Source organism: Prionailurus viverrinus, chromosome B2 (genome assembly GCF_022837055.1).
Source record: "Prionailurus viverrinus isolate Anna chromosome B2, UM_Priviv_1.0, whole genome shotgun sequence".
NCBI lineage: Eukaryota > Metazoa > Chordata > Mammalia > Carnivora > Felidae > Prionailurus > Prionailurus viverrinus.
Window position 1 is genome coordinate 34,919,231 of NC_062565.1, and position 18,658 is coordinate 34,937,888.

Consider the following 18,658-nt stretch of genomic DNA (forward strand, 5'->3'; position numbering starts at 1 on the left):
CTTCCCGCAAGGGGTAGGAGAAGCAAGAGAGAAGGATGGAGGTAACATGGGTTCTGGAGGCAAGGCCTGGGCCAGGATTCTCACTCCCCCCCTCCCCACCAGCTGTGTGAACTCAGGGAAATCACTTGCCTTCTCTGTCCTGACTCCTAATCTGTAAAGAGGGTTAAATCCTGATTCCTGACCCGTACTAACTGTGTGACTTTGAGCAGGTAATTCATCTCCCAGCACCTCATCTTCCTCATCTGTAGAAGGAGGCTGATCAGAATTTTATTCCTAGACACAGTCAATCCAGCCCACTGACCCTCTGACCTTGGAGACACACACCTCTTCTCAGCTCTCTGCAGGACAGGCTCCCCCTAGCCCTGACTCTTCTCTGACAACTTCCCCGCTCCACATTTACATGGGTGACAGATGTGAGGACTGATTCCCAAGTGTCCAAAAGGAGGACCACCCAAGGGGTGGAGATGGGTCTCACCTACAGAGCCTCAGGAATAGGAGGGGTTGGCGAGGGCCTAGGGTCCTTCCCACCACCAGCTGGGGAGCCCCTTCACTCTTCCCTCTGTGATGGTGTGTACTAGGGGACTTGGGGTTGGGGGATCCCCTGATCTGGGGCTGGGATTTTAGAGCAGATACCAGTCCCTGCCTCAGGAGACCCGTCTACACCTCAGCAGCCTGGCTGCCTATCTCTCCCCTAGAATTTCCTTCTCTTCCTCTCAGGGAAAGCCCTGGGGAGAGTTATGAAGTGCCTTGCTAAGCATCTCTGGTTTCCTCCACTTCTCAGTAGTCCCTCTGCCAGCCTCTGGGAGGAACCCAGAGCCATCGCCCCCTCCCCCGGCCCCATCATTTACATGATGGTGTAAACGGCAGTCTCAAAGCCAAGGACAAGACTCAAATAGTAGCATTTCGGGCATCCGCTAAAGAATTAGGGCTGTGTGTGGAGCATGGCGGGTTTTCCCAGAGGTCCTGGAATCACTCCAAGTGGGAACAGGCACAACTCATAAGGAAGAAAATGCCTCGTGCCGGCTATGATTTCTGATCGCTTTTCCAATTTGCCAGTGTTGGCATGGCTTTGTCCGTGCGGCCTTCAGCTCCACCCCTACATCCTCTTGGGTGTGGTGGGGCTGGATTTTCCTCTCAGCACCAGATGCGAGCAGGAGGTATGACACATCCTGAGAAATCGTGGCTGGTGCCCAGAGCCACACTCTTAATTCCCACCTGCCATCTGGGAACAGAAAAATGGGAGTCCGCTCCAGCCTTCCGCCCTGCTGGTTTCTGGAGAGGGGGTCAGCTCTGGCAGCAAGCCACACCCGCGGTGTCGCCCTCAATGCCTCCACCCGCCTCCTGGCATCCCCCTTTTCCGCCCTCCTAAGGACTCACATCCTCCTAATTATTCCTGCTGCCAGGCGAGCTTCCCTCTCCACCCTTGGCCTCCCCCAGCAGCAGCCTTCTGCCAAAGGGAAGGGCACTGCCTGCTGGTGTGCTTGAAAATCCACATTCCCCACACAGACGTGTGCATGTGGGCGTTGAGTGAGGTTGGAGCTCAGAGGATGCCCTGTCTAAAATATCCATCTGGCATCCGGGCGTGCCTGGCCAGGCTGACCGACTCCCTCCCTCCCTCCTTTCCTTTTTTCCTTCTTCTCTTCTTCCCTTCCTTCCTTCCTTCCTTTCTTCCTTCCTTCCTCCCTCCCTCCCTTCCTTCTTGGCCTTCTTGCTTCTTTGGCACCTTCCTCCCTCTCACAATTTAACTTCTCTCTCTCTCTCTCTCTCTTTCTCACACACACACACACACACACACACACACTCGCACACACACACACTTGTGAAACCAGCACCACAGTCAAGAGAGTGAACCATCATCCATCATGCCCAAAGTTTCCTCCACCTCCTTTGTGACCCCTCCCTCTTCCCCCCACTTCCTGTCATTATACACATTTCCAGTATGGACTTACAGTATGGACTCTTTTTGGTCCGCATTCTTTCACTCAGTATAATTATTCTGAGATTCATCGTGTTATTGCATGTATAAATGGTTCATTCCTTTTTCCATTCCATTCCATTTATGAAGATACCACAGTTCGTTTATCCGTTCCCCCATTCATGGACATTTAGGTCGTATCCAGTTTGGGGCTCTCATGAATAAAGCTGCTGCGAATACTCATGGAGTCTTAGCACAAACGCATGCTTTCATTTCTCTTGGGTTAATACCTAGGAGTGGAATGTCAAGGTGGTATGGTGAATGTACATTTAATTATAGAATTCTATATACATATAACCAGGGTAAACACACATAGCATAGAATTTACCATCTTAACCATTTGTAAGCAGACAGTCGAGTAGTGTTAAGTATATTCGCATTGTACAACCCATCTCCAGAACTTTTTTGTCTTGCAAAACTGAAACTCTATACCATTGATCAACAACTCATTTCTCCTTCTCCAAAGCCCTAGAAGCCACCGTCCTATTTTCTACTTCTAGGAGACTGACTACTTTAGATACCGCGTGTCAATGGAGTCATACAGTATTTGTCTTTTTGTGACTGGTGTATTTCACTCTCATAATGTCCTCAAGGTTTATCCATCTTTACCTATCAATGAACAATTTGGGTTGCTTCTTCCTCTTGGCTATTGTGAATAATGATGCAATGAACGTGGATGTGCAAATAATCTTCGAGATCCTGTTTTCAATTCTTTGGGACGTATACTGACTAAGGACGTATACCCAGAATGTATGTTTAACTTTTTAAGAGACTGCCAAACTATTTTCTGAAGTGGCTGGACCATTTTACATCCCCACAGCAGCGTATGAGAGTTCCAGTGTCTCCAAATTATCACCAACGCTTGAAATGGTCAGTCTTTTTAGTTTGAGCCATTTGATTGGTTGTGTGGTGGTATCTTATTGTGATTTTAATTTGTATTTCCTTAATGACTAATGATGTTCAGCATCTTTTCATGTGCTTATTTGCCATCTACATATCTTCTTTGTCGAAGTGTTCGATTCTGTTGGTCGTTTCCCACTATTTAAGAATAGTTCTAGATTCACAGAAAAAATATGAAAATGGTATGGACAGCTTCCATATACTCCTCATTCCCTAGTATAATGTCTCACACCCATGAGATGGTACATGGAAAATTTGGTACATAGTATAGTGTAGTGTTTACAATTATTTCACTAATATTGATGTTATTATTATTTTTTTTTAATTTTTTTTCAACATTTATTTATTTTTGGGACAGAGAGAGACAGAGCATGAACGGGGGAGGGGCAGAGAGAGAGGGAGACACAGAATCGGAAACAGGCTCCAGACTCTGAGCCATCAGCCCAGAGCCCGACACGGGGCTCGAACTCACGGACCGCGAGATCGTGACCTGGCTGAAGTCGGACGCTTAACCGACTGCGCCACCCAGGCGCCTCTTGATGTTATTATTAATTGAAGCCGTATATTCAGATTTCCTTCCTTTTTAACCTAATGTCTTTTTTCTGATCCAGGATCCCCTTCAGGAGACCACATCACATTCTGCCATGGTGTCTCTTTAGGTTCCTTGTATCCATGACACTCTCTCAGACTCTCCTTGTTTTATGTTTGTTTTTCATGTTTATTTTTGAGAGAGCACAAGCGGGGGAGGGGCAGAGAGAAGGACAGAGGATCTGAAGTGGGCTCTGCGCTGACAGCAGCAAGCTCGATGTAGGGCTTGAACACACGAACCGAGCTGTGAGATCATGACCTGAGCCCAAGTCAGACCCTCAACCGACGGAGCCACCCAAGTGCCCGACTCTTCTTGTTTTTAATGACCTTGGAAGATTTGAGTACTGGCCAGATATTTTGTGGAATGTTCCTTAGTTGGGGTTTGTCTGATGTTTTCCTCATGATTAGACTGGGGTTCTGGGTTCCAGAGAGGAAGACCACAGAGGCAAAGTGCCGTTGCCGCCACATTATATCGAGGGTACATACATGCTATCCCCATGGCATATCACCCATGATGTTGACCTTGCACTTGTCTGCAGTGGTGTTTATTGGGTTTCTCCACTGTGAAGTTGCTCTTTTCCCCCCTTTCTATACTGTGCTCTCTGGAAAGAAGTCACTATGCACAGCCCACACTTAAGGGGTGAGAGTTAGGCTTTACTTCCTTGAGGGCAGGGAATGAGGGCAGGGTATCTACATAAATCTCTCTTCTTGGAAGATTTGTCTCTTCTCCCCTATTTGTGTACTTCTTCAATCGCTTGTTTGTTTCAGTATGGACTCGTGGATACTTATTTTATTATTTGGGTTATTTTTCAATCTTACTTTATTTATTTTGCTACTCACATTGTTCCAGCTTTGGCCATTGGAAACTCTTTCAGTGGGCCCTTTTGCCCATCTAAAAATTGAATTGTTTTATTTAAAAGCTTTTATATATTCTTTTTTTAAAAAAGGAGAATGGATAATGATTTATTTCAATTGGTACAAAATACTACAAAAATAATGTATATTTTTATAGTACATAAATTTGGAAAGTACAAAATCGTATAGAAATTATAAAACTCAAACTCAGGATAGGGTATGTAGGAAAGATAATGGGAACATAGAAGGCTTCTTCTATACCTGGAATAGTATATAGTTTTTGCTTTTTCATTTGACAATAATTTAATAATTATTTAAATGTTTAAGAAATTAGGAGCACTTGGGTGGCTGAATCGGTTGAGCGTCTGACTCTTGATTTCGGCTCAGGTCATGGTCCCAGGGAAATGCCCTTTATTAGAAATATGACTTTCAAATATTGTCTCTCAGTCTCTGATTTCTCTTTCCAATTCCTTAACAGTATTCTGAAAAGGAGTTTTTCATTTTGATAGGGCCCTTATTATTAATTTGCTTCCTTTATGAATCATGCTTTTGGTGTCTTACCTAAGAAATCTTTGCCTTACTCAAGATCACAAAAATGTTTTCTGTTTCCTTCTAGAAGTTTTATAGTTTTTTGGCTTTTCATTTGTGTCTATATTCCATTTGAGTTAATTTTTGGATGTGGTTCAAGGTATAAAACAAAGGGGTTTTTTTGTTTTTGTTTTTGTTTTTTTTGCATATGGACATCCAGTTCCTCCAGTATTATTTACTGAAAAGACTACGCTTTCTCTAATGAAGTGACTTTGCACCTTTGAGTAAAGTCAGTTGTCTATACATGTCATGAGTCTAGTTCTAGACTGTTTTGTGCCATTGATCAATTTCTCTGTCTTTATGTCAATGTCATACTGTCTTGATCACTGCAGCTTTATAATAAATCTTGGTATCAGGTAGTCTTAGTTCTCCAACTTTGTTTTGTTTGTTTTTTTTGTTTGTTTTTTCAAAGGTGTTTGGTATATTCCAGGTCCTTTCCGATCCCATATGAATTTTAGAACTAGCTTGTGGATTTCTACACAAAATACAGTCGTGCAATACTTGTCTTGTCAAGCCATTCTCTCCTCCTCTGTAATCACCACCTCAAGACTACCCCTCTCCCTGATCCCCAGCAGAGGGATTTGTATCCAAACAACTTCACAGAAAAAAAACAAAGCTAACAGAGGGAAGTTCTCTCAACTTTGCACTACCGAATATACAGACTCACCCTTCTCTGTCTCCCTCTTTCCTCGAAAGTTAAAGGAAGCAACCCTCTTCTTGCCTAAAACCCACACCCTGCCTGTGCTCAGACCCCTTCACCATCTCAGGACTCTTGAGTCATCCATTATTCTATCTCTCTTTTATATATCGAACCCCCACCTCTCGACTGGATTCTTACCAGCAACTTTCTTTGGTCTACAGAAAGTCTACATCTTTCTTGCCTGTTTTAGAAACTTGGCCTGGGTTCCGCCCTTCCCCCTCTCCTCGCTCAGTCCTGACTCCCTCTTGTTCTCACTGTGCTTTTCCTCCCTGGGCAATCCCTCCACAGCCACCAGCACAGCTGCAGTTACCATTCATAGATGAGGCTCCCAAAGGTACACCCTCACCCTCACCCCTTCTCTGAGATCCAAACCCATGTATCCAACTGCCCATTTGTCATCTCTCCTTGGACATCTTTAAGGCCCCCTAAAATCCACATGTCCCCAAACAACCTCATAACCTGTGCCTTCCTCACTGCTCCCCCGACCCATCCCCTCCATGGTCACCCTCTCAGCAACCAGCGTCCATCTGGCTGTGCAAACCAGCTACCTCCTCTCTTCCTTCAATCAGTCCAGTGCCAATTCTTATTTATTTTACCTCCAAAACAGAATCTTCTATTTCTTTCTATCTCCTTCCAGGTGCAAGCCCCAAACACCTCTCCAGAGCAGCCTTACAGGTTTCCCTGGGTCCCCTAGGCCCTTCTCAGTGAGTCTTCATTCAGTAGCCACAGTGATCTCGCCAAAGCCAGAGGTAGTGCAGCATTGCCCCACCTATAAGTCTTTCATGGTCTCCATGGAAACCAAGGGCCCTCAACGTTGTCTACAAGCATGGTCTGGCCCCTGTGGCCTCCTCAGACCTATCTCTCCCCACAGTGCCTCCACCCCGGTTCTAACCACACTAACCTTTCAGGCGCTCCTCATGCCCCCTTGAACTTGTGGCATTTGTGTGTGCTGTTCCCCCTGTTGGAAATGCTCTTCCCCATCCATCCTGACCCCCACCTGGACCTTCACTCGCCCTTCAGAGCTCAGCTCAAATATCACTTCCTCAGGAAAGTCCTCCTGATTAAGTCCTCCCTGCTTCCCTGTCTGCTAACATCATGTTTCACTCTTACCTAGAACTTGTCTTGGCTACAGCTTGAGATTATTTGGGGGGTCAATGCCTGCCCCCATGCTAGACTGCACACTCTAAGAAGTCAGGAACCATCACACTGTTTTTGTCCCCTTCATTCCTCAATGCCTGATATAATGCCTGGCACATATATAGATGCTCAATAAATACCCATTGAATAAGTGAATCAATCCACAACCAAATAATATAAATTTGAGTAAGTAAAGAAAGGCCATTGAAAAGCACTAATCCTGCTTATGAAAATAATTTGGGAAATCCCTTTTTGCAAACACCATGCTGATGCCAGGGGTTAGAAATGCCACCTGTGACCCCATGCTGTTGTTTTCCTAGATGATGCTTATCTCAATTCTCCCTCCAAGAGAGTGATGTTCCCCCGCGTAGAAGTGTACTGCAATATAGAACTTGCCCTTGGCAATGAGTGCCCTGAAGGCAGCCAATCAAGCCTCCAGACAGAGGAGGAATCCATACAACTTCACGCACAGTGGGCTCCCAAAGAGGAGGGAAAGGACGGCCATGGTCCACTTGTGTTCTCGCCTGTGGAGAGACCTGAATCCACACATGAGCGTCCTGTAGAATCACCTGTTTCACCAGCTGGCTCTTCATTTGAGCAGTCACCTGCCACTGCGCTGGCCTCATCACCATCACATTCTCCAGATGACCTGATGCCTGCATCACTCCCAGCTGTGCACTTAGCACTAAGCTCAACACCTGTCCAATCACAGCAGCAGGTACAAACGACTGGATCACCACCAAGATCCCCACCCTCCCAGTCATCTGTGTCACCCAGGCCACCGGCTGTAGTGACATCTCAAACATTGCCCCAATGTTCTCCTTCAGCGTCACCTACACAGCTACGCGTGGAAGACCTGGGCCCAGAACAGCCCCAAGGTATGGACACTTCTGGCTTCTCACAGAAGAAGCCAGAAGTATTTCTTATGTCTGGAGCCCCTTGGCAAATGTGCAACAACATGGTAGCTGATAACCATTGCTTTAGAGGGGTGCAGTGGTGACGTGAGCAGTTAGCTTTAGAGGCTTTTCCTGTTTTGAGGATAGGCCACCACAAGGGGACAGTGTTCTTGACATTTGTTCAGGTTTTTAGTCCAGTGATTTTCAAAGGTTGGTCAGAGGCCGTGACAGCAAACTCATCACCTGGGAACTTGTTAGCAATGCAAGTTCTCAGGCCCCACCACAGACCTACTGATTCAGGGAGTGGGACCCAGGTATCTATATTTTTTACAAGTCCTCCAGGGGGTTCTTTTGAGAACCATGTTTGAGAAGAGCTGTACCAGAAGGTTTTTATTGTGATAGCCACTGTGCTGGGGGAGGGCTACTCAAAGAGTGCCTTGTGGACCAATGCTGGTCCCCAAACTATTTGTTACTAATTTACAATGAAATGAGCAGAGGTTGAAAGTAAGCATTTAGGACTATTTTTAGCAATAAATATTGTCAGGACATCCAAGAGCTTGGTCATTTTCCTACTAATTCATTGTATTTCACAAAAGTACGAGTTCCATTATGGATTGCAAAAAAAAAAAAAAAAAAGATTTTTAAAAACTGGTTCTTCACAACTAATATCTTCTACAGACAGCTTGCAAAGTACCGCTCTTGAGTCTTCAAAGATGAAGAATTTTCAGTTCCTCACTCAAGAGATCTCCCCTCCAGCAGAGGGGATGACAGAGATACCAGCCTCAAAAATACAGAAAAAATTAGTAACTGCTACATCACTAACAAAAATGGAGCGTGGGAGGTAGTCAAGTAGTCATAGAGATTAAGATCACTTCTGGGGCGCCTGGGTGGCTCAGCAAGTTAAGCATCTGACTTCAGCTCAGGTCATGATCTCGCAGTGAGTTCCAGCACGGCATCAGGCTCTGTGCTGACAGCTCAGGGCCTGGAGCCTGCTTCAGATTCTGTGTCTCCCTCTCTCTCTGCCCCTCCCAACTCGTGCTCTGTCTCTCTTTCTCTCTTTCAAAAATGAAGAAACATTTAAAAAAATTTTTTAAAAGATCGCTTCTGTCTGAGGTAATTGATTAAGGAAATGCTTCTTGGAGGTGACAGGTGAGCTGAAATGAACAAGATTTTGATGATCATGGTTTGTGAGACAGGATGGGGCAGAGTAGAATGAGAAATTCAGATTTTGTTTATTCTAGATGTTCAGTTTCACAGAAGGAAAGTGCAAGGAACATTCAGGATGAAGAAGATACCTGTTTGGCTACTGTGGATGGTCTGTGTGGGGGCAAAGGGAGAGGTCCCCAAATGATGGACTAAAGCCAGCTCATAGGGTCTCCATGGTCCATCCACCAAACTCCCATATTTATTAGGGCAAACATTAGCACAGACTAGCATGACAGTTTCCTTCTTGGCATATCTGCCCCAAATCAGGGGTACACTTTCTCTGGAATAGATTTGACCCTTTTAATCACAGTAAAATACCAGGACCTTAAAAGTAAGAAAATTGGCCAAAGTGTTTCACATGCTGTCTTACATGCTGTTAAATTAAATGCATTTGTTTTATGTTATTCACACCCGTGTCCAAAGATAGCCATCTTCAGGTAGCCTGGGCAATCCTGGGCCCTGAGTTGGCATTCCTTGCTCATGCTGGGGGTAGACAGAGGGGACAGACAGTCCAGTGCTTCTGAACTATGGGCCATTTTATCCTCAGGAGACATTTGGCAATGTCAGGAGACATCTTTGATTTTCAGCTAGTGGGTGACATCTGGTATGTAGAGACCGAGGATGCTGCTGAACATTCTACAGTGCAGAGCCTCATGATGAAGAAACATCTGGCCCTTACATTCAGTAGTGCTGTATAGTTATGGTCTTCAGCTGGGCCTCAGTAACAACAGCCTAGGCCATCTGTGGGAGATGGGCAGAAGGGAGCCTCTCAGAGGTTAGTGTGATCTGTCATTTAGTGGTGGCCATGTTGCTGTTAGGGGTGAAGGGGTTGCAAAATGTCCCAGGAAAATCCATAAACACAGGAGCTGCAAATAGATTTGGGAAAGCCAGGGATATCCAACGAGACCCCAAATGGAAGAACTTCAAGTGGAGGAACTTAAATATAGTTTACATTATTTTTATTTATACATATTACAAAATTACACAGTCATCTTCATATATTATCTATCCCCATACTCACAGAAAATAGGAAAAGAGCTTTCTTAAGAACAATGGTCATGAAACTATTAATATTTTCTTTTCCATTAAAAAAGAAAAAAAGCTTTACACATAGCAGGTGATGGAAGGTTCAGGCCCCTACGGGGGATTTTCCTGAAAACTTGCCCTAACACAGTTGCTTTTTTGTGAGGGGATTGTTGATAACACTACACCAAAGGTCAGTATCCATCCTGTCACAAGATGCCACTGCCCTGGGTCTCTGTCAACATGAGAATTTGAGATTAAGAGAGACGTTTACTGTTTCTGGATACTCTTGCTTACTTTCTATTGTTATTTCAAAAATGACTAAATACTCCTCCCCGTCCACGCCTTACTCACGTCTCCTCGATTTTTGCTTTTGTAGCTCCCCTTGCCTCTTCAAGTCGGAAAGGTGCCATGCCTGTGGTTAACGTGAAGGAAGCCACCAACAAGCCCTATGCAATGTAAGTTTGCCTTTAACTGGGGACACATTCTTTCCTTTGGCCAAGGAACGGGGGGCCTAGCTGAGTGAATTTTTCCTTCTCTTTAGCTGCCCTAGGAACACTGGGATCCTTTTCCAGTTTGTATGATTACAGTCCACCCCTTTACACTTCTCTCTTCTTCAGTGGGGGCAACGAGTGGGAAATGAGCTATTTGTGCTCAATGTAGCTTCTCCAAAAGCAGCAGGAGAATGTGCAGCCCCTCACTTCTTACTCTCTGGAGCCAGCTCAGTTCAAGAGAGCTAGCAGGCATGTTACATCCTACCCTGAGGTAGCCCCTGCACAGTATGAATTGAGGGACTCTATCAAAGGCCTTCCTTAATCCAAATTATTTTCTATCAGCATGGTAAGAGGGCTAATATTCCTATGTTGTAGATTGTCCCCAGAAAATCTTTTTTTATAATGCACATCAGTTGTCTGGGTTGTGTAACGTGTTCTCCATTATTACCTTTGAGGTCATTCTGAGAGGGCCTGAGGATTGTTTTTTTTTTTTTTTCTTTTTTTTAGGGACCGCATTACCCAGTCTCCCTCGTTGGCTGCTTGCCAATTGGGCTGGCCATTGTCAGGCACCAGCAGGAGATCAGAGAGTGGGTCAAAGGGTATCTTTCCCCTCCCCTACCCTAATCCCTCCTCCCCTGGGGCAGCTCTGGCAGAGGCTGGGGTTCTCAGGGCCACAGTTGCAGGTATTGAGAGAGCAGGTCCTTCTGATGTTCCCACTCCATATCATATCAAATATATTAAAATGTACCTGCTTCTCACATTAAGTATAATTTTCATTATGAGACTTTTGGGGGGCACCTGGGTGGCTCAGTCAGTTGAGCATTCGACTTCAGCTCAGGTCATGATCTCATGGTTCATGAGTTCAAGGCTTGCATCGGGCTCTCTGCTGTCAGCACAGGGCCTGCTTTGGATCCTCTGTCCCTCTCTCTCTCTCTCTCTCTGCCACTCCTTGATGTCTCTCTCTCTCTCTCAAAAATAAATAAACATTTTTTTAAAAGACTTTTTGAAAGAGTTTGCATAAATTTTAAAAATTTGTGCTTGGGCATAAACTATGCATTTTTGTTCACATGGTTTAAATTTTATTGCATTGACATATAACTGTATAAGAGTTTGAGTTTCCATTGACTGATTGGCATAATGTTACTTAAATAGTCATTGATTATAAAATAAATGTTTGCCGTGGAACTCTGGTGTTCAGCCAGGGTTAAAAACCATAGCATTGGTGTGTCTGTCTACCTTCTGAGCTGGAGCAGGGCCCTGATGGTGGGGAACACAGGACAGGTTATTAACAAACCATTTGCTTCATCTCTCACTCAGGGACAACCCTGCCGAAGACTCAAGTTGGATGAGCAAAATATTCAAGAAGAACAAACAAAAAACAAATGGCACTAGAAAAGGCTTCCCAAGACATCCACGGTCCAAAAAACCAGGCAGCAAAGCGCAGTGAGTGTGGCTAATGTTTCTCAAATTGTCTGGGGAGGAAAAGCTTTGGGAACAGTCTGCAGGAAGATCACAAGGAGTAGGGAGGAGTCAGTAAGAGCGGGAGGGTTAGGAGCTGGGCTTTGGAGTCTGACCCACCCAACAGAAAATCCCTGGTCGGCCGCTATCTCACTCAGTGAGCATGCCTAGGACAAGTGGTCTATCTGAGCCTCTATTTCCCAACCTGTAAAATAGGGATGATATTGTGAAGCTTTAATGAGGTCAACATGTAGAGTGCTTTGCTGCAGAATGCAAGATGTGTAATTAGCACTCAATAATTTAGTAGATATTAGGGTTATAGGCAGAGGTTAACTAACTACCATCTCAATAGAACTCTACTGAAAAAACAAACTAGACAGTTGTGTGACCCTGTGACCCTCAACACGTAAAGATCCAAATTGTTGCCAAGCTACAGCTAAAAGCCCTAACCATTTTAGGCCTGTTTGGTATATATTTTTTAATTATATTATATTGTCATTGATTCCATTAGTCAACCTTTATTGAGCACCTAATAGATACCAAGCACTCTACTTGTCTCTGGAGATAGCGAATGAATTAAACTCAATCCCCAACTTTTAAGAGTTTACCCCAAAATTGAACTTTGAGCTAAAGACAAGAACGAAGTCTTAATTTTTTACTGAGCCATAACATTTTTTAAAAGAGACATGCATATATACATATACACTTGCAAATGAAAAATGCTAGCTTTTGTGGGTTTTTTTTTAAAGTTTATTTATTTTGAGACAGGGAGAGCACAAGTGGAGGAGGAGCAGAGAGAGAAGGAGAGAGAATTCCAAGCAGGCTCTGCACTGTCAGTGCACAGCCCAATGCAGGGCTCGATCCCATGGACCATGAGAACATGACCTGAGCTGAGATCAAGAGTCAGATGCTTAACTGACTGAGCCACCCAAGTGCCCTGAAAAATACCAGTTTTAAACACAAATGAAGCCAGGAATCATCTACAACTATTTTACTGGATTATCAAAATATTCTCTGAATGGGACAGACCCACATTGCTATCTAATTCGCTTCAAGCCTCCATTGGTCAGAAAAATCCCCAAGTCATTTTAAGTGACATCCTTCCGTGTTGTTCCTGTCCCAGATGGGATCCCTGGGTAGGCAGAGAGATTATCAGATAGATGAAGGTCAAAAGCTCAGTCCGGCAGCAACAGGCCCACCTTGAGGTCTGGGCAGTTAGGTACTTGGTGGGTGGTGGGAATCAGTATGGTGGGGAGGAGATTCTCAGAGCTGCTGCAGGAAGTGGGGCAGATGCATGTGTCACTTTCTGGATTAAAGGATGGGCGGGGAGGGTGCAGGACCCAGCAGGCCATTGGTGATCCTTAGGGGTCATCGGTTTAGTGTGTCCTGGGATTAGTCTCACTCTGTTCCTTGGTCTTCAGCCTCCAGATTTCTTTGACTTTTGAGGGTCCATATCTCTGTCTCTAGCAGCTCAAGGTCAACTTTGGTCATGAGAGCATAGGCAGGTCTGCTGTGGGGGTAGGGAAGCTTCCTCGGGGCTGGGAGTGCCATCTGGAAGCCAGACCCAGACTTGGGTCCCTTCATTCCAGGGCCAGGCCTCTTCCTATACATTGGAGCAGTGGAAACTGTGTAACTCAGCGAGCTCTACCTTGGCCGATAAACTTCTAGGATTCAAGTGCCTTTATAAAGCAGCAGCCTGTGATAAAAACAAACAAAACAACATTCACAGCTGTGGGAAATACTGTTGTCAGTAGGTCACACATTCCGTCTGCGTTGTTCCTTTATAGAACAGATTATGAAACTGCCTGGAAGCAATTTACCAATTGACGGTCTTAAGCAATTCCATGCAAATCCATACTCTGAGCTTCAAAGACCAGGGTAGGGGGTCAAAAAAAGATGCTCGAAAAGGTTAGGCATAGAGGAGGAGCAACCCAGAAAGAGAGGAAATCTACAATCACAAGTGACATTGTCACATCCATGGCCTAGTCCCGTGCAAACTCCTGATCCCCAACTGATATTCCTCCCAACAAACAGAAGAGAGGCTAGAATAAAAGCTATAGGGTAAGGGGCGCCTGGCTGGCTCAGTCGGTAGAGCATGTGATTCTTGATCTCAGGGTCTTGCGTTCAAGCCCCACGTTGGTCCTAGAGCCTACTTTAAAAAAAAAAAAAAATAAGTAAGTAAAAGCTACAAGGTAGATGTTCCATACGTTAATATCTCTCTCCTTCTCTCTCACTCTCTCTCCCCTGTGTTTTTTATTTTATTTTATTTTATTTTTAATTTTTTTTTTCAACGTTTATTTATTTTTGGGACAGAGAGAGACAGAGCATGAACGGGGGAGGGGCAGAGAGAGAGGGAGACACAGAATCGGAAACAGGCTCCAGGCTCTGAGCCATCAGCCCAGAGCCTGACGCGGGGCTCAAACTCACGGGCCGTGAGATTGTGACCTGGCTGAAGTCGGACGCTTAACCGACTGCGCCACCCAGGCGCCCCTCCCCTGTGTTTTTTAAATCAGATGTTCAAGTTCATATTCTGGTGCTAATTGTATTAGTCAGTTATTGCTGCTACGATAATGCTATATAACAAGCAATGCCCCCCTCCCACACACACTCTCAGTGGATTATAAAACAAACGTTTATTCTCCTCTTCCATAGTCCTGTGAGTTGGCTGGGATGCTGCTGCTTAGGTTACAGGGAGTCTGGGGCATGGCTATGTATATGTATCAGCCTAGCTTTCCACTGCTAGCCTCGTCTCTCTTCCAGTAAGAGTTCAGTGGTCATCTGATTTGGGTTGTGTAACTGGTCTCAAAGTGGCAAGAGGGGTTGAGAAATCCAGGGACTGCCTCCAGGCTACAAGTGGAAAAGGAAGAGGTCCCTCTTGCTCATTGCTGCTCACATCCTCTCAACTGCTACCCATGCTGTCAGACTCCTCCAATTTCTACCAGTAGAGAGCCGCTCCTTTGAGTTACTACGGAATTTCTCCCTATTCAAATGTGAACGTAATGTTAATAGCTAAAACTTCCAGAGTAGTTATTATGTTCCAGGCATTGTGGCACCGAGAGGGTAAGCAACATGTCCAAAGTCACACAGTAGGTAGGCGGCAGAGCCAGGATCCGAGTCATCTGTCACCAGCGTCTTGGGGTTGGTCACTGAGTGGTAGAAGGAGCCCCGGAGTGAATCGGAAGTCACGGGGCCTAGTCCCAGTGCCTCCATTTCCTCGAGAGGGCAAATGATTGGCCAGGGTCACACAGCGCATGGAAGGGGCCTTGAAACTCAGGTCTTTGCAGAGCCCCCTTTCTGTCTCACTTCTCCTCACATGGGCTTTCTTGGCTTCTCACATCCAGGTCTGCTCCCGGCCCACTCGACTTCTCTCTGCTCTCCACGTCCGAGACAGTTTGGGTCACCTACAGGCCTCATCCCAGATCCAGGAATACAGCTACAGGCCGGATCCAGGAATACAGCTGCCCGGAGGTGTGGAACTGCCCAGGGTGACCCTGGAAGCCAGGCACTGCCTGCTCTGTCCTGGGATGCTGTCTGCCCAGTTTCCTTTCTGACCCCACCTGCCTCTTCCTGGCCATAGTCAAGGCCAACACTAGCCCATATATTGCCTTGTGCACTGGGAAAACAGTACCCTTTCCTGGAGAACTTGATTCCCGGCTGCTGGAAGATTGTGATAATATACTGGTTTTGTTAAAACGGTTGACTGCCGCCTGCTAGAAAGCTGCACGAATGACGTACAAAGGTACAGAACTGTACAAATAACATGCAGAAAACTGTACAAATAGGCCACAGCATGAATACGTCCACGAGATGCTTACCCTTTGTCTTAGCAGTGTCGCCTTGTACAGTGTGCAGCCTGCACGACTGAACTCAGCGCTCTGGAGGCCACTCCACTTCTTTCCCCTTCCTGCAAAACCAAATACTAACCAGACTTTTGTAAATCAAATGATGTCTCAAACACCCCTATCAAGTCCTGCTCTGTCAATGGAATTCTCCATTTGCAAAAGACCCGTGTAATTATAAAGCGGGATCTGATAGCTGATTTCTGGTATAAATTGAGATTTCCGATTTCTATGCATCCAGTTGGCTATCATGGGGCCTGGCTACTTGCATGGGGCTGCCTGAGGCATTTGAAACTGTGAAGGATGTTCTCAGTGGAAATAAGGGGAGGAACGTCCTAGATGAGGGACTTAGAAATGATGAATCTCTGTCCTTTTTCTAGGAAACTGTGAGCCGAGAGAGAAAACTTGAGCTGGAATGGGAGAGAACCTGATGACCCCACGGTAGAGCCTTCTCCCCAAAGCTCTCAGATGCAGTCCCCTCACCCTATGCCTTCTGGGGACCAGGTGTTACCCACTACCAAGCCTGTTGGTGTGGAGAGTCCTGATTCCCCTGGGCGAGCACTTCCTTGTCTAAACATCCTCCCGGCCCCGGCCTGACTTCGCTTCTTTGACACGGGGCCATGTCAGACCCCGGCCTCCCAGAATCTAGTCTACAGGGCCAAACCCTTGCGGATCGAGTGGTACTGAGCCACGGACGCACCTTCCTCTTTCCCATCAAGAGATCAGGCTCTTTTGCTTTGCTTTGTTTTGTTTTTAATTCTCTCACTCTCCCAAAGGCTTGACTTAGAACCACCGGACTCTGCCTCAGCTGCTCCCTGGAATCACTCGTGGAGCTGATCCGGCACGAGGTCATGATAAGCTCCCCAGGGCTTGTGTGGTGTGGCTGTGTGAGCCAGCCATCCTGGACTTCCCTGAGTCCTGGTGTGGTTGTAGAGGACACAGAGGCCAAACGTCCCTTCCCCTCCCATCCCCCAGCATGAGGGCAACACGAGAGCAGACCCTGTCTGCTGTTCACCCCTCAGTTAAAATGTTCCACAGCAAAGACTTCAGCCTCAATTTTTCCAACCCAGCCAGAAAAAAATTAGCCCCGCTGCTCACTGGAGCGTGGATAGCTTCCAGCCCCAGCCAGGCCCAGTAAGGAAGCCTGGGCTGCCCACGGCCTCGGATGTATTTGCTTTGCAAATCCTGGAATGCAAACCCCAGAGGACTGGGTGGAAGACAGCCCTGAGCTTGGTTGGGGCCTCTGGAGGATGCATGCAAATTTTAGCCATGGAGGGCAGGGGGCTGTGGCAAGAGGGCCTGGAGGAGCCTACATCTAACAGGACCACGTCAGGGAGCAGGAGTCCACACAAGCTCCCTTTAGAACATTCTGCCAGGAAGAATCTAACTGTATCTTTGAGAAGCTGGGAAGAATCAAATCTCCGGTGTTCTTGCACCCTCTTCCTACGCCAGGTCTGTGGCTCAGACCAGTCAAGGGGAGCGCCCTGGGGACCATGTGGGGGCGGAGAGACAAGTCCACGGCGGTCCCCTAGCCTCTCCCCCAGGAGTGGTCTTGTGGTTTGCAGGCGGGCGCGGCCAGAGCCCTTGAGACCTGTGAACCAGGGGGGCGGGGGGGGGGGGGGTTCAGGCTCGCACAACTTGGGAATGCTTATGCCCTGCTGTGCAAGGGGGAACTGAACGTGACCTTAACTGTTGTTTTACCTGAAAGCCTGTATTCAGAGCCCAGATGCCCTTCTGTTAGAGTCAGGTTACAGTTAGAATCAATAAATTCCTGTGTATATTTCCCTTCATTTTTCGTGTGTCCCTTTTCCCCATTAGGAGGCAATTAACAGAATTGTTCTTGCGTTGGTTTCAGGGCCGCTGGATAAAATACAGGACATCTTGTTCAATTTGGATTTCAGAGAAACAATGAATAGTTAGCATGAGTATGGCCCCAGTATTGCTATTATTTGTTGTGTATCTGAAATTCAAATTTAACTAGGCCACCCATATTTTTATTTGCTAAATTCGGCAACTCCAATTAGTTCCTTTCTCCTTATCTTTCTTTTTTTTTTTAAAGCCAATACTAGTGGATTGGTTTTTGATGTGTCAGTCACTGTGGTTCGAAATTGGAGGTCTCACTGGTGTGGAGGTCAAGGGCAGAGCACACTCTGGTTTTCCAAACAAGCACGTCCAAATGACCCCTGAGGCTCTGCCCTCCCTGTAACTCAGCTAACATCCCGAACTCAACCAGGTCTTGGCTGACCCCATTATCTCTGACTCACTGGGCCTCCTGACTTCTCAGGGTCAGAAATTAGGTTAATTAATGTCACTTACCCACCTTTTGAAAGCGATTCGAAGCAGCAGGGTGTCCCATGCACCTCGGTGCTCTTGAAAGCCTCTGTGGTGTGAGTGGAGGGAGCCCCACCCTCACACAATGGTGTCCCACGCTCCTACATTCCTACTGGCATGAGATTCCCATAGCTAGCGAGGTCTACGAGCATCCCAAGGGCAGGGGTCGTGCCTTCTGCGTTTGTTTTTTCCATAGAGCTAGATCAGACCTGGCACATAGTAAATGCTCAATAAGTATTGGTTGGGAAAAAGAACTAATGGATTAGACAACAAGGAGAGGCCCTAAAATGGGGGTTCTGGGAGCTGGGTCCTGGCCTGGTTCTGTCTGGAGGTGGTTACGTGACCTTGCAGGAGGCACCTGCCCCTTCTGAGCTTTTTTCATCTATGAAGTGAGGCGCTGCCCTCTTCTGCCCTCCTCAGAGCATGACAGTGAGGCTTCAAGGGTTGGAAGCGGAAAGTGGTTTGGAAAGAAGACAAGCTATGCACACCAGAGGGTCGCCCTCCCCGGGCAGCCCCTGGAAAGACTCCTGTGTTATCTGAGAGAGGGGAGAGGAGGCCTTCGATGCCTTCCAGCAGAGACCACATTCTCTGGACCAAAAGGCAGACACTGTATTCTGTCCATTTTTACCCTGGTTCTGAATGGCCAAAATTAGAGACTTAGTAAAACA

The 18,658-nt window shown here is 46.4% G+C and overlaps 1 protein-coding gene across 2 annotated transcripts in view; it reads left to right on the forward strand.

Annotated features, from left to right (window-relative positions):
* PNPLA1 (patatin like phospholipase domain containing 1) overlaps nucleotides 1–17,449 on the forward strand; it is a 49,579-nt gene extending 32,130 nt beyond the window's left edge. The window contains exons 6-10 of one of the 2 annotated variants that reach the window (XR_007152252.1): nucleotides 7,064–7,621; nucleotides 10,248–10,326; nucleotides 10,870–10,949; nucleotides 11,680–11,805; nucleotides 15,162–15,288. Coding sequence is in view for 1 of the 2 variants with exons in the window: in XM_047859308.1 (XP_047715264.1) it covers nucleotides 7,064–7,621; nucleotides 10,248–10,326; nucleotides 11,680–11,805; nucleotides 15,162–15,288; nucleotides 16,040–16,090 (941 nt within the window). In the remaining variant the exon portion in view is untranslated. Of the gene's footprint in view, nucleotides 1–7,063; nucleotides 7,622–10,247; nucleotides 10,327–10,869; nucleotides 10,950–11,679; nucleotides 11,806–15,161; nucleotides 15,289–16,039 lie in introns of those variants that run through there. The other variant, XM_047859308.1, reaches the window with a different exon arrangement.
* Nucleotides 17,450–18,658: the final 1,209 nt, after the last annotated feature.